Raw genomic sequence first — 15,244 nt, 5'->3', positions numbered from 1 at the left:
TTAGAGATTAAATTATTACTTGAATGAAGTTTGAGGTATTAATAATGTTTTTTTGACCCGGAATGGTGTAGCGTTGACTTAGGCCATCGTCAACGTCGTCTTGTTCTGACATTTTAAGAAAAGCTAGATATGCCTACGGGATGAGGACGGGAAAGCCTTCTCCACTCTATTTCTGCTATTTTTTTATTTTTAATTCTCGTGATATTTTTTATTTATTTTTGAGGTGATCGGGGTAGTGATTTCCCACAAGGATGTGCGGGGTCGAGTTCTCCTCAAAGAATTTTTCCTCATGTTTTAATATAACTTTATCAAAAAAATGTAAACAAAAATTTAATATAATGTCTTCGGACTTTTCTTCGAGGTTTTTAGGTTTTTAAAATGCATTTGTTAGAGAGAGATTTTTATACCCTTATAAAAAATGCTTCATTCCCCTTTTAAACTGACGTGGGATCTCATAAACCGTCCCCATTCGAGACTCAACGTTCTTGTTGACACTCATTTCCCTCTCTAACCAATATGGGAACTCGTTAAAAAATGAGTCCGACATATAGAATCACGGCGGAGCAAGAAATGGAGATTGATGGGACATTTAGAAGAAAGTAAAGCTCAAAGGGCATGATGAAGTGTTGTGTAAACTTCGAAGATGAAGATGCTTTCTTGTACTTGGAAGTTTCCTTGCTTCAAGCTTCATTTTGCTTCAACGATTGTAGAATAAGCTACACAACAATTTTGATTTCAGGTTGGCGGGTGCGGAGCGGATCAGGTTGAAGCCGATATATATTATTACCGATAGCCAAAAATTTTAAATTATACGTCCGTTCAACCGAAACGTTGTTTTACAACGTGAAAATTTACGAAATTCAGTGACATATTAAACCTATGAAAATCAAAATTTATTTTTCCTTAAAACTGATTATTAAAAAATAAATGATTTTTACCCGACATAATTATTTTAAATAATATTTTTTAGTGTTGGGTAATTATTTAATTAATTAAAACGAATTTTTGCTTGTTTGCCACGTCGATTTTCAAAATAAGGATGCTTTGACTTTTTAGTCTCCTCATAAAGTTTGGTCAACGTAACTCTATTTCCATTTTTTAAAAACTTTACCTTTTTAGTTACAACTTTATTTATTTATATTTAGAATTTTCTTTGTTTTTTTTTTTCTTTTTATTGGAATTTTTTATTGCCTAATAAAGTTGTTGGAATTTCCAATGTACTATGCATGTTTTAACAATTTTTGTTTTTTTTTTTTTAAAAAATTCTTTTGTTTGAGCTCAATCCGAGAAGCAAAGTGTCACGATTGCATTTTCGTAGCAACGGGACAGTAATTGTGCGACGTTCGTTCTAACTCAACGAACAAGTTAGTTGTGAGAAATTTAGACTTTACAGACAACGTTGACATATGCTTGAGTCTCGATTCACGTTTGAGAGAAATGTTTCGAGAAAATATGTTGAAAACAATTTGAAAAAAAAATATTATAAGCTAAAAGCGATTAGGCAACAACAACTTTGATAGGATATAACTAGGGTAGAAAGAAGTGACAATTAGTCATATTTTTGGACATTTTAGTCCTGACGGATGTAGACATAATTTTGGTGAACAGTTATATACCTCGTGTCTAGGATGAAAGCATGTAAAAGGGGCTTGAAACAGGAATGCAGCATTGGACAATACATCCTGGACAAACATAACTAGAACATCTGACATGTGGTCATAGATAACACGGCTTGGACAAGTATAACAGTGACACGAAACCACTTATAGCGAAGCTGACAGATATTACGCATAAAATGTCTAAGAAGAAAGCATGTAAAAGGGGTTTGAAACGGGAATGCAGCATTGGACAACACGTCTTAGACAAACATAACTAGAACATATGACATGTGGTCATAGATAACACGGATTGGACAAGTATAACAGTGACACGAAATCACTTACAGTGAAGCTGATAGATACTACGCATAAATGTCTAAAAAGAAAGCATGTAAAAGGGGTTTGGAACGGGAATGCAGCGTTGGACAACACGTCCTGAACAAACATGATTAGAACATATGACATGTGGTCATAAATAACACGGTTGGGACAAGTATAACAGTGACACAAAACCACTTACAGTGAAGCTGACAGATACTACGCACAAATGTCTTAATCCTTATGTTACGAGTGACTGTAATCTCGCACGTCGTTAGCTCCAACATAATTAATTGATTTCGATTAGGTTAGTGTATACACGACGAGTCTTTCTTATAAAACGTTTATAATTTTTGTTTTTATTTAGAAAGTTAAGAAATATTCTATTTTTTTTTTAAAATTTTTGAAAATCATATTTTTGAGCGTGGGAACATAAGCGTACAATGAGAGAACAGTGAAAACCCATCAAAGCAAGCTATTCTTGGGACCTTGGCAACTTCAAACCGTAAAATAAATTTTAATTATTCGTCGTTAGCTCCATTTTTTCTTTTTTCTTCTCGGGAAATTTATTGATCGATTTTAAAACAAAGATTTAATGGGTTTTTGAAGAATCCAACAAAAAAAAATTGGAAAAAAAAAAAAAAGATTTTCAATCTCGCCCTTGAATGTCAAATATAAACAAAATTAACGAAGCCAGAGGCAAATTACAGAAGCAGTGAAGAATTCTTGTGATACCAAATTTCTCTCAAATCCCAAGGTCAGTGAATTCTCTTCCTCTTCGCTTCTTCGATTTCCATTATTTTCTGGGTTCAATCCGTGTTCTTCTTTTTACACCGCAGATCATAATTGCAATGATCCTTGATTTTTGTTACCTTTTACAATTTAGTTTTCGTTTCTTTGTTCATCGAACTCTACTTTTTTTTCTTCTTGTTTCAATTTTGATTTTCCGACTTGCTGTTTGGTTGCTCGGAAAACAGAACAATCGTTGAGAAAATTTTGGTTTCGGATATATTTGTTGATTGTTTCTGTTTGTACTAGAGACATTTTGAAATTGAAAGCTGAAACTATGCTACTTTTAGTTCTATCGAGTCTATTTGAATGTCGAGTTTATGATTTTGCGATTGTATTTTCGTTTCCGTTCCAGCATTTTCTTAGCAACCGAACATCGTATGAATGCGATTTCGAAGTCGTTATGGTCCGATTCTAGTGATGGAGTTAGTTTTGCTTGATTGTCTGGTTAGTTGATGAACAAGCGATTGAAGAAGAAAATACCAAATGATTTCCTATTTTATTGTTGTAATCTCGGTTAGCAATCCAGATTTGAGAGACGATTGTTCATTCAAACGTTCATGATTTCAATTTCAATATCGCCTAGCGTTCCCTTTATTTCATTTTTTTTTTGATATGGGATCTGTTCAATTGGTTAGATACATTCAGAAGAACTTCAGAAAATCTGTTTTTATGTCGTTTGATCCTTTTGAGTAATTTTGTTGCATACTGAAAGTGTTTTTCATATTGTTCGTTGGGTACTTCTGATTATTTCCTTATTTTAGTTTGATTTAAACAGCACCTTGTGTTGTAATTCTCAAGTTTTTACTGTTTCTGCTTGAAATAAACAGATAGTACCAGAAAATATGAGATTCAGGAAGGGCAGTAAAGTTGAAGTGCTAAGCAAAAACGAGTTTCCTTCAGGCTCGTGGCGTTCTGCTGAGATTATGTCTGGAAGTGGTCACTATTATACTGTTAGATATGACAAATTTGAGGGTGGTAGAAATCAAACTGTTGTGGAGAGATTGTCGCGTAAGGCAATTCGGCCTTGTCCAGCTTCTCATGAGGTGTTAGAGAATTGGATTCCTGGCGACGTCGTGGAGGTATTTAATGACCGTTCTTGGAAAATGGCTACAGTTACTGAGGTTTTGGGGAAGAACAACTATTTGGTCAGGGTACTTGGATCTTCTGGTGAATTTAAGGTCAGCAAATTCGACATTCGGGCAAGAAGATCTTGGCAAGATGATGAACGGGTTTTGATGCGCAAGGTAGGTAGTATTTTCTTGATTACTTTTCACTTGTAGCTATTTTTGTTGAAATATTAAGCGTAACATTTCAGAGGCTAGAATTTATTTTACATTATCTTGGTTTTACTTTTCAGTTTCAGTTTTTCTGCTTTGCTGCTGATGAACATATAAGTCCATCAGCTAGTGCCTAAGTTTTGTTTCAGTAAAAGCTCTATAGTATTCAGTGTAGTGAAGTGTAGTGTGACATCTCATTGGTTGGAGATGGAGAGGGTAACGAAACCTTCTTTATAAGGGTGTGGAAACCTTTCCCTAGCAGACACGTTTTAAAAACCTTGAGGGGAAGTGGGCCCTGAAGGGGGTGGATTGTGAGATCCCACATCGGTTGGGGAGGAGAACGAAACATTCTTTATAAGGATGTGGAAACCTCTCCCTAGCAAACACGTTCTAAAAACCTTGAGGGAAAGATCAAAGAGGACAATATCTGATAGCGGTGGGCTTGGGCTGTTACATGTAGCTTCTCCCTTTTTATGGTTTGAGAATTATCTTTAGTTGAGTTTGTCCTTGAATTTTAAATTTTTGTAAATGGAAGCATGTATATCAATGTCGTTTGACTGGAAGGTCGAAAGTGTCTATTATGAGAGGGATTAAAAGCAATATTTATTTGTCTCCTTCAAGCTATTTCATCTCAGTCTTTTTCGAATGTTGTTTTGTGCATGCAGAGGTCTGGCAATCATGGTGATGATAGCAAAGAAGATGAGAAGGCAAGCACTAGATTTTATGGTCTGAGCTCCCAAATTCAGAAATGCCAAAATGTTCCCAACTTAGAAACCTGGAAAAGGGGATCGAACTACGAGTATTCTCAAGCCGAAACAATGGGTAGAGCTGGCTTGAAATGTAGAGTGTTGAAGAAAAAGCAAAGGTATCACAGATCGGTTGCTGGAAATCCATCCGTGTTGCATGAGCACGTAAAGTCACTTGTTATCCAAAGAGGTATGCTGGGGGAACAACTTGGAGGTGCTTCTTTTGATAGAACCAACGTTTCTGAAACGAATGGCGATAGGAAGAAACAAATGGGTGTGGCTTACCATTCTTTTGAAGAAAACTTCGAACTAAACGATGCTGATAGAGCTACATGCTCGGTTGGAAGTTGCAGTATTTCTAACAGTAACAGCCATGGGTTACCTTGTCGTGTTACTATTGGCCGCAACGAAGATACAGATGGTTCGTCAAGTGATGCTGAATCCTTTTGTCATTTGGGAAATGAAACAGGCAATCTTCTTCTATCCAGAGACAAGCCATTGGAAGCTAAAATCCATGGCTTAGAGTTACATGCCTATCGATGCACGATGGAGGCGTTATATGCTTCGGGTCCTTTAAGTTGGGAAAAAGAATTATTGCTTACTGATCTTCGTCTGTCTCTCCATATATCAAATGACGAGCATTTGATGGAAATAAAAAATTTAGTTTCCACAAGCATTTCAAGTAGATGACAAGTAAAATGCATTTCTCCTCTTCAAGTTTTAAATTTTTTATCCGTAGAATGCAATATTGATTCTTGTGAAGGGTTCCCTCTAATTGTAAAAAGCAATATGAGAATGTTCTTCTTTTTTTTCTTCCTTACAATAGGTAGGGGTATAATTTTATAGTGTACAAACAGCTTTATTGAATTTGAATTTATCTTAGCTCCTGAAAGTGTTGTGTTGTGTTCTTCTTGTTGTTGGAACTCTGAGAAATTTCTGATGCATTTGTTTCTTGTGAAGATGCATTGTTTTCAGCAGAAAAAACACAATATTCTGTACATCTTTTGTATGCATCAAAACTCTTTACATGCTTGGTTTCTTGGATCTACAGATATCAATGTTTCACTGACCCTCTTGACATTGCCTACTGTCAATAGTCTTGGTAAGGGTTTCATGAACAGTATTATGAGTCGAGGCGTTTGATTGTGCCTGGAAAGGGACCGAGCTACCTGCTAGATAAGGTATACTTTTGAAATGCTTGTTGTCTGTTATCATTTTACTACTCAAGTGGTTACGTAATGAACTCTGCAATTTTTACTGGATTATACCTCTTCCTGATGTAGCATTAGTTTATATTATATACATAATGATTCAGGCAATCATCTTGAAGGAACATCACACTAAAGAAGGAGAAAGAAACTGACAACTTTTAGGTATATGTTACGATAACATCCTCTCAGTAAGGTATTTTGCAAGCTCAATCCCACTGCTAGCAGATATTATCTATTTTGGACTTTCTTTTCCAGACTTCCCTTCAAGGTTTTAAAACGTGTCTGCTAATTTGAGGTTTCCACATCCTTATAAAGAATGTTTCGTTCTCTTCCCCAACCGGTGTGGGATCTTACAATCCACCCCCCTTTTAGAGCCCAGCGTCCTCGTTGACACTCGTTCCCTTCTTCAATTGATGTGGGACCCCCCAATCCACCCTCTCTTCAGGGCCCAGTGTCCTCGTTGACACTCGTTCCCTTCTTCAATTGATGTGGGACCCCCCAATCCACCCTCTCTTCAGGGCCCAGTGTCCTCATTGACACTCGTTCCCTTCTTCAATTGATGTGGGACCCCCCAATCCACCCTCTCTTCAGAGCTCAGTGTCCTTACTAGCACACCGCCTCGTGTTCACCCCCCTTCGGGGATCAGCCTCCAGCCTCCTTGCTGGCATTTCGCCCGGTGTCTGGTTCTGATACCATATGTAACAGCCCAAGCCCACCACTATCTGTTATTGTCCTCTTTGGACTTTCTTTTATGGGTTTTCTCTCAATGTTATAAAACGTATCTGCTAAGGAGAGGTTTTCATGCCCTTATAAAGAATGTTTCGTTTTCCTCCCCAACCGATGTGGGATCTCACATATCTCCACGTCCACGTTGTCTGTTATATGTACACCACTGGTTATGGAGCTATCAATTTAAGGTTTCAATTACGATGATTCTTCATGGTATTAAATTAAAAAGTTGTCATTACAATGACAGATCTGTTTCTGTTCAATAACATGCTGACTACAAAGTCAGCTGCTCCGGAAGAGTGAGTTTTCCACCTAAGTAAATTTGTATAGTGCAGAATTCAATAATGATGAGACAACCCGGCAAAGGGTACATGATTTGGGTACATAAAGTAGAATTTACGGATTCTGTTTATTCCTCCTTATCCATTGCATGTTTATGTTATTTCCATTAGAGTAAAACGAAGGTTAATTTGAGAAGGTTTGATAGTGTTCTTATGTGCATCCTGCAGATATATCAAACTAGAGATGTGTTTAGTTCCAGCTCGGTTGTCTCAAAGCTAGCTCACTGCTAGCAGATATTGTCCGCTTTGTTCCGTTACGTATCACTGTCAGTTTCACGGTTTTAAAGTGCGTCTACTAGGGAGAGATTTCTACCCTCTTATAAGGAATGTTTCGTTCCTCTCTCCAACCGACGTGGAATCTCACAATCTACCCTCTTGGGGACCCAACGTCCTCGCTGTCGGTGTCTGGCTCTGATATCATTTATAACAACTCAAGGCCACCACTAGCCAAATTGTCCTTTTTGGGCTTTTCCTTTTGGGCTTCCCCTCAAGGTTTTAAAATGCGTCTACTATGAGATATTACATTGGTTGGAGAGGTGAACGAAGCATTCCTTATAAGGGTGTGGAAACCTCTTCTTAGTAGACGCATGCCAAGACGCATTTTAAAAACCTTGAGGGAAAGTCCAAAGAGGACAACATCTACTAGCGGTAGTTTGGACTTTTACAAATGAAATCAAAGCCAGTCACCGGGTGGTGTGTCAGCGAGGACGTTGACCCTAAGGAGGTTGGATTGTGAGATCCCACATCGGTTGGAGAGGGGAACGAAGCATTTTTTATTGGGTGTGGAAACCTCTCCCTAGCAGACACGTTTTAAAAACCTTGAGAGGATTCTCGGAAGGAAAAGCCTAAAGAGGACAATATCTGCTAACGGTGGATTGGTTTGGGCTGTCACAGTGGATTTCCCCCCTCATGCTCTTCAATTGCTTTCAGATGCACAAGAGTGAGGTCTTGCTCTGTAACTATCATACTTATTTTGAATATTTGAATTCAAACAAACCTCATCTCATCATTAACTTATTTGTTATACTTTCTTAATTAATCTCCATTTCCTTAGACTGACTCCTGAGCTGAACGTGCCTACTTCAGAGGAATTAGCAGAAGCATTAGAAGTGAGTTGTAAGTACATATCACTTAATTTGTTTATACTTCTGTACAGATGCCATCAACTACAGTGATTTTCTTCTTCTTCTTCTCTCTCTTTTGGCTTTTGTTTCTGCATATTTAAAATTTTGATTCACTTCCATTTTTATTCTTTTGGAGCTACTTTAGTCCTTATCATGAAACTTGAATGAAGCTACTTAACGACTCAAGTCCACCACTAGCAGATATTATCCGTTTTAGACTTTTTCTTTCGGGCTTTCCTTCAAGGTTTAAAAACGCGTCTACTAGAGAGAGGTTTCCACGCCCTTATAAAAAATGTTTTGTTCCCTTCTCCCTCCAACCAACGTGGGATCTCACAATCCACCCCTTCGGAGCTCAGTGTCCTCGCCGATACTTGTTTTTCTCTCCAATCAATATGGGATCTCACAAACTAGCTTTAAGGAAATGACTGGATGTGGAAAGGACTGAAACGAATGGTTAAAATGGAAAATAGATAAGGTTTAAGCACTGAAATGAAAATTCTAGAAGTTTTAGGTATAAAAAAAAAAAAAAAAACATTTTTTGATGGTATAGAAGCCTTATGAAACATTTAATGTTTGAAGTAGGTGACATTTGAGGGATGTGTGATATTGAATATGAAAAACCATAATGCCTAATCGTCCAACAAGATAGTAAAAACCCCACTAAGTTTTGTTGGAGCAGCAGGTCAAGTCTAATCAATGCTTTGTTTGCAACAGTCTTATCTTACAGTCAAGTCTATAACAAAGTCATACTTTTGAACTCCAAAGCTTTTGTTGTTTCATTTCTTGTGTCCTCTTCTTCAAAAATAGCTTTTTAGTGTAAAGCTTCTTCAACCTCAATGATAAATGCTTCTCCATTAATGGTACGGTTAATCCCACTGTGTGAATGAGTTTCCCTTGAAGTTTTTAAAACGTGTCTGCGAGGGAGAGGTTTTCATACCCTTATAAAGAACGTTTTGTTCCCCTCTCAACCGAGATGTGAGATCTCACACTCCACACCCTTCAGAGCCCAATGTCCTCGCTGACACTTGTTATTGTTTCGTTTCCCTTTTCAACCGATGTGGGATCTCTCAATCCATCTTCCTTCGGGACTTAACGTTCTTGTTGGCACTTGTTCCTCTCTCCAATCGATGTGGGATCTCACAATCCACCTCCCTTCGAGGCTCAGCCTCCGTTGGCACATGACTTGGTGTTTAACTCTGATACCATTTGTAACGACCAAAGCTCACTGCTAACAAATACTGTCTTCTTTGGGCTTTCCTTTTCAGGCTTCCTCTCACTGTTTTTAAAACGCGTTTACCAGGAAAAGGTTTCCACATCCTTACAAAGAATACTTTGTTCCCCTCTCTAATCGACGTGGGATCTCACATTTAAACGGTTTCTTTTGATTTTTACTAGACCAAGAGAGGCAAATGAAGGTAAAAGCCTCAAATGTAAATAGTGGGGTTTGATGAAAGTTAGAAGGGGTAAATGAGATATGATTGGCACATGGGAGTTTAGTGTGTTCATGTTAAATCACATCATTTCATGTTTATTGAGAGGGAAAAAAGTGATTGTGGCTGGAAAATGGGTGTGTTTAGAAACAGGGAAGAGGCATAGCTGTAGGCTTAAGCAGGTGGAATTGTCATCCAGTTAAGCAAGTGCATTTATGTGGCTCCACGAAATCCTCTCCTGTTGTCTCGTTTGCACCTCTTCATGATTGCTATTCCCATGTGGTTTTGCCTCCCACACACACAGTGAAAGAAGCTCTGTTTTATTCAATTGTATATGATCTTCATCATTTCAGTGGCTTTGTTCTGCAAATATGATCATCTTGTTGATGTGAGAAAGGGATGGTCTTTTTTGTAACAGTTTAAGAGTTTAAGCTCATCGCTAGCAGATGTGGTATACTTTGGCCCATTTCATATCGCCATCTCAAAACGCGTTTCAAGATCGTGAGATTGACGATGATACATAACAAACTAAAGTGAACAATCTACTAGCGGTGGGGTTGAGCTATTGAGATCTTAAATATGGGTGTCTTTCTTTCTCATTGTTGGTTATCATTCTATTTTAGTCTTTATCATTTCAAATATTTAAATTTAATTCGGGTATATTTGAAAGTAGAGCTAAATCTAAATCTAATATGAAAATTGAAATGGTTGGTATTAAATTAAGTGATTTGTTATGAGGATGGGGAAAAGAAATTGTAAAATTATATTATATACAATTGTGCATTATTGTGAATGAAATAATAAGGGTTGATTAAAGATTTATTATTGAAAGTGACCTTTTATGTACGGGTTAGGTTAGGTTGGAACAACCCTGAATAAGAGTTCACAGTTCACAGCCCAATCCAACCGGTCGAGTTGAGTTGGGTTTTTTTTTAGTTAATTATTTTTAAAAAACCTAATTTTCTTCCTTACACATTACATTAGTAAAATGTCATAAATCTCAAATATCAAATATTCACAAATCACAATACATCGTTAACATTGATTAGTAAAAAATATTTGTAGACAAAAGAATGTCTTAAAAAAAAAATTAATCCAATTTAAGAAAGTTTGGTTTGATGATCTTATTTTTTTTAAAAAAAAACAAAGAACACTATTTTCACCTATAAAACATCTACCTTTACAATTGTCAAAATGAAAAATAAATTTTTTTTATCGATATAGTTCCACTGAAATCAAAATCAACAAACAAGATGATTATGTGTTCGGATGGTACAAATAAGAACCGAGTAACAATCCTACGAACCTATGAGTTCAATACCATGAACTTTTTCATGTCTCCATATCAAAACATATCTTTTCTCTCATCTCATGAAACGAAGCCAAGAATTTTGAGCTCATAAAAGACTAAAAATTCCCCCCAAAAAAAAGAAAAAACCTTATTGTTTATAATCTTGATTGTTTATAATATAATGAGTGAGATTTGCATTAATTTGAAGTAAATGAAGGTGTCTTTCCTGTAATGAAGGCCAGGCATCAACCAGCTCATCTCCTTTGCTTTCAAGACTAAATTAAAATAAGGAATATTAGAATGTTGATCTTGTCTTGTAGTGCAGGTGGAGGAGACAAAGGCTTTGATATTAATGTGGAAGCATGCCAACTTACACAAACCCACGAGTCATGGAGAAGCCTTCTAATAATCAATTAAAATAAAATCAAACTACATCAATTTTTTTAGTTAATTTATTAATCCCGACCCCTTATCACCTTCACATTCCTCTACGACATGATCACGTTACCTATAAACTTTGAATAGGGAACCTGGATCGCTCCGAACCAAGCACAATTAACCTTGAAATTCTTATGATTGGATCACCGAAAAGGAAGACGTCTCTAGTAGGTTTAAAACTCTTTCATAATTCAGATATGATCCCAGCCCACAATCCAATACGGTTGAAGTTCTTATGATTGAGTTATAGAGAAAGAAAATGTTCGTCGTTAATATAAGTAATAACTTAACTATCTTCAAAACTTTTTTCAATCAGATGTGGTGTTAGTTCGTTCGTGCACAAAAGAAAATGATATTAATTACTCGATAATATCATCTTACATGGGAATTATTATTATCCAAATCACTTTGCATGTGATAATAATGGTTTTGGTTTCTCTTTTAGCTCAAATTTCAAAATGAGTATAGTGATGTGATAAGGAAGAATAATATTTTGAGAGAGAGAATAATAAGAATTGTTTAGAGAGAATGAAAATAATTAGAGTCATAATTAAGACTCACATGCTATTGATTCCTTTAACCAAAATTAAATTAGCAAGCACATATTTAAGTTTCGAGTATAAAAAACGAGCTTAAAGATTAAAGCTTTTTTCTTCAAAATACTACAGAAGATTCTAAAATTTTGTAGACTATCCCAACCGACAAACACGAGTCATTTTAACAAAATTTGTCATTGCCCACATAAAGTTACTTCAAAATGAAATCCTCGTAGAAGATATGTCATGTCGGTGTAAATAGTAACTATCTGATCGTTATGATCGTTCTGATTCGAATATGGTCTCATTTCATTCATTTACTCATTTACTCAAACGTCACGATTTAAAAGCTCGTTTTGTTTAGGATTTTTTGTTTTATTAAAAACGTTTGATTAACCCTTTTCTTGAACCTATTCTCATAAGCGGTTAAACCGTTAAAAGAATCCATTTGAAAAGAAAAAGTTTGAATTTTTTTGAAAAACAACCAGCAATGCCTCTTGATATGGTGACAAAAAGTAGAAAAGCACAAGAAAGCAAAGTGCTTTTATAGTATTATCATTGGAGATTGTAGAATTTTGGTGAGAAATTGGGAACACAAGGATGTGGAAAGTAGATATCACCAAAAGAAAATTGATACCCATTTCCCAAAGTCCCTATCTTTTCTTTCTTTAATCCTTATTGGTGAAGGCATTGAAATGAGAGCTTGGCCTTCATTTGTGGATCATGGAAGGGTGCTCTTGTGCTTGCCCAAACCAACACCCAATCATCAACAATTCCTTTGCTTTTAAACTCTCTTTTTCTTTCGTGGGGTTTCTCAATTCTTAATTATTCAATTCTCAACCTTCAAAATAAGCAACCTCACATCTTTGCATTGGTAATGCCAAAAATTGTGGTGTGATAAAGATCAGTTTTCGATATTTGAAATGGTAATTGTAACCGTTCAAGTCTACCGTTTAGTAGATATTGTCTTCTTTGGACTTTTCCTCAAGATTTATAAAATGCATCTACTAAGGAGAGATTTCCACATCCTTGTAAAGAATGTTTCGTTCTCACAATTTGCCCCCTTTGGGGCCTAACGTCCTCATTGACACTTGTTTCTCTCTCCTGTTTATCCACTGGAAGTAATTCTACTCGGATTAGACACTTGATTAAGCGAGAAACAAGATCACGATCATATACGAAAAGAAGCTTAGAAATAGATGAAAAGAATATACATTACATATACACGAGAGAGAAACGAGAGGAGGGGGTACACAAGGGATCTTCATTTACCCTAAGTTGTTAGTCTTCTACATTCCTAAGCCAAAAACACAAGTTTACATGCCAATAGAGGGAAGGGATTGATTGGGTCAGATCCATGGAGTTACAATGAAGAAGGTTAGGGCAATCTTTTCCTTTTCTTTTTTAGGGGAAAAAAAGAAGCCAAAAGGCTTGAAGGGAGGTTAGTTTGGGACGCATTTGTTGCAAAATATGTCAAAAGGGTTCGAGGGTAGTTTGGACATTTCACTAGGTAGGATGATATGTTCGATGTGGCATGATCATGACTGTTGATCTTGATGGAGCAATGAAGTGGATAACTTCTCGAAGATAATAGGTGCACCATATCGTGGATAAAGTAACATCTGAACTGCTGGTGAGTGTTGATAAGAGGGACCCAATCGAAAAGAAAACTTTTGAAGAATGAGTGCGAGAGCTAACTTTGCTTGTAATATAGCTAAGTTTTGGCCTATACAGGTCCGAGCTCCAAGCCCAAATGGAATGAATCCAACCCGATGGTTGGCTGCCTTTGCCACACCTTCTGCAAATCGCCCTGGATTGAACTCGTTCACATCATTGCCCCATATCGTTTGATCATGATGAACAGCCAAAATTGGAATCAATAACTCAGTGCCACGTGGAATCATGTAACCACCAAACTCCACATCAGCTTTCGCTTGTCGAATAGTTGCCACTGTCGGCGGATATAACCGTAAGGATTCATTGATAATCATACTCAACTGCACATCGATCCGACAACAACTAAATAATTATTTTTACTAAACATATCATATAATTTTAACAAAAAAAGAAAAAAAAGGAGACATAAAATTTTGTCCTAATATGAATACATATAATAAAGCATACCGTTTTGAGCTTTGTAACATCATCTTTGGAGGGTACGTCACGTGCTCCACACACACTTAGTACCTCATCACGTGCCTGTATCTGCCATTGTGGGTGCATTGCCACGAGGATCATTGTCCACGTCAGCAAATTAGATGTGGTCTGTTTGCCAGCAAAGAAAAACCCCTTGCACTCTTCAACAATGTCATTAACAGTGATCGTAGATGAAGGAGAAGACTTGGATGCTCGAATCATCAACCCTAATAAATCCTTCGAGCTCGACTCGATCGAATTTTCATGTCGTCGGTCGATCAATTTCATCAACGATTTTCTTATTTCTCTATCCAATCGCCATGAGTTCACGTTCGTTCTCGTGGGTAAGAATCTAATCACAATAACGTTAGCGTTAGATAAGATAACATTTGAATGAATTCATACCGACATTGTCGATCGAATCGAATTGGGGATAGTGTACCTGTAACCAGGGATGTAAACTTTGTCAAAGGCTTGAGAAGCAAGGACCATTTGTTGAGCTTGTAATCGAAAAATGGCTTTTCCATCTTCATAGCTTGAGCCAAAGGCGGTTCTAGTGATGACATCTTCCGTTAGGGTTTGGAACCATTCCGACACTTCAATTTCCACCTCGCCGGAATCTGCTAACATTGCCGACCATTTCTCCAACATTTCCACAACACTTTTTGCCATCACTGGAATCAACAACTAATCCAAAAACATAGGACCCCATAAGAAAAAATTCATCTTTTTTGGAACCCCATTTGAAAATAAACGAAACCCATAAGAAAAAAATTATTTTTTTGAAACCCCATTTGAAAATAAACGAAACCCATAAGAAAAAAATGATTTTTTTTAAACCCCATTTGAAAATAAAAGAGACCCATAAGAGAAAATTCATCTTTTTTGAAGCCCCATTTGAAAATAAAAGAAACCCATAAGAATATATATATATATATATAGAGAGAGAGAGAGAGAGAGAGAGAGAATACTTTGAGGTTGTCCATGTGGAAAGAGGGAGAGATGATCTTGCGATGAAGAGCCCATTTTTGGCCTTTGAGGCTGAGGAGGCCATCGCCTTCAAGCTGTTTAACGAGTGGGTGAGGTTCGTTTTTCTCGCAGAATTCTGATTTTGATGTGAAGATTTCTCGAATCAGGTCTGGATCAGACACTGCCAATCTCACCGTTGGTCCGAACCACACTAGAAATTTTGACCCTTTTCACCACAAAACACACAAACCATTATTCTCAACTTCTTTTCTCCACGATCCATACAAAAAAAAAAAAAAAAAAAAAAA

At 36.8% G+C, this 15,244-nt stretch overlaps 2 protein-coding genes across 2 annotated transcripts in view; one reads left to right on the top strand and one right to left on the bottom strand.

The window, feature by feature from the left end:
• Positions 1-2,531: 2,531 nt before the first annotated feature.
• LOC111450498 lies at positions 2,532-5,911 on the top strand. The gene is made up of 3 exons (XM_023090676.1): positions 2,532-2,673; positions 3,536-3,952; positions 4,651-5,911. The coding sequence occupies exons 2-3, from the start codon at positions 3,551-3,553 to the stop codon at positions 5,419-5,421; spliced, it is 1,173 nt and encodes a 390-aa protein (XP_022946444.1). The 5' UTR covers positions 2,532-2,673; positions 3,536-3,550; the 3' UTR covers positions 5,422-5,911.
• Positions 5,912-13,369: 7,458 nt separating this feature from the next.
• The window catches only part of LOC111450496 (cytochrome P450 734A1-like), a 3,025-nt gene continuing 1,150 nt past the window's right edge, over positions 13,370-15,244 (bottom strand). Inside the window, exons 2-5 of the mRNA XM_023090674.1 lie at positions 14,939-15,162; positions 14,410-14,654; positions 13,956-14,319; positions 13,370-13,828 (exon numbers count right to left, since the gene is read on the bottom strand). Of these exons, the coding sequence (XP_022946442.1) occupies positions 13,370-13,828; positions 13,956-14,319; positions 14,410-14,654; positions 14,939-15,162 (1,292 nt within the window). The remainder of the gene's footprint in view (positions 13,829-13,955; positions 14,320-14,409; positions 14,655-14,938; positions 15,163-15,244) is intronic.

Source organism: Cucurbita moschata, unplaced genomic scaffold (genome assembly GCF_002738365.1).
Source record: "Cucurbita moschata cultivar Rifu unplaced genomic scaffold, Cmos_1.0 Cmo_Scf00012, whole genome shotgun sequence".
NCBI classification, from domain to species: Eukaryota; Viridiplantae; Streptophyta; class Magnoliopsida; order Cucurbitales; family Cucurbitaceae; genus Cucurbita; species Cucurbita moschata.
This window is presented reverse-complemented; position numbering and strand designations above follow the sequence as displayed.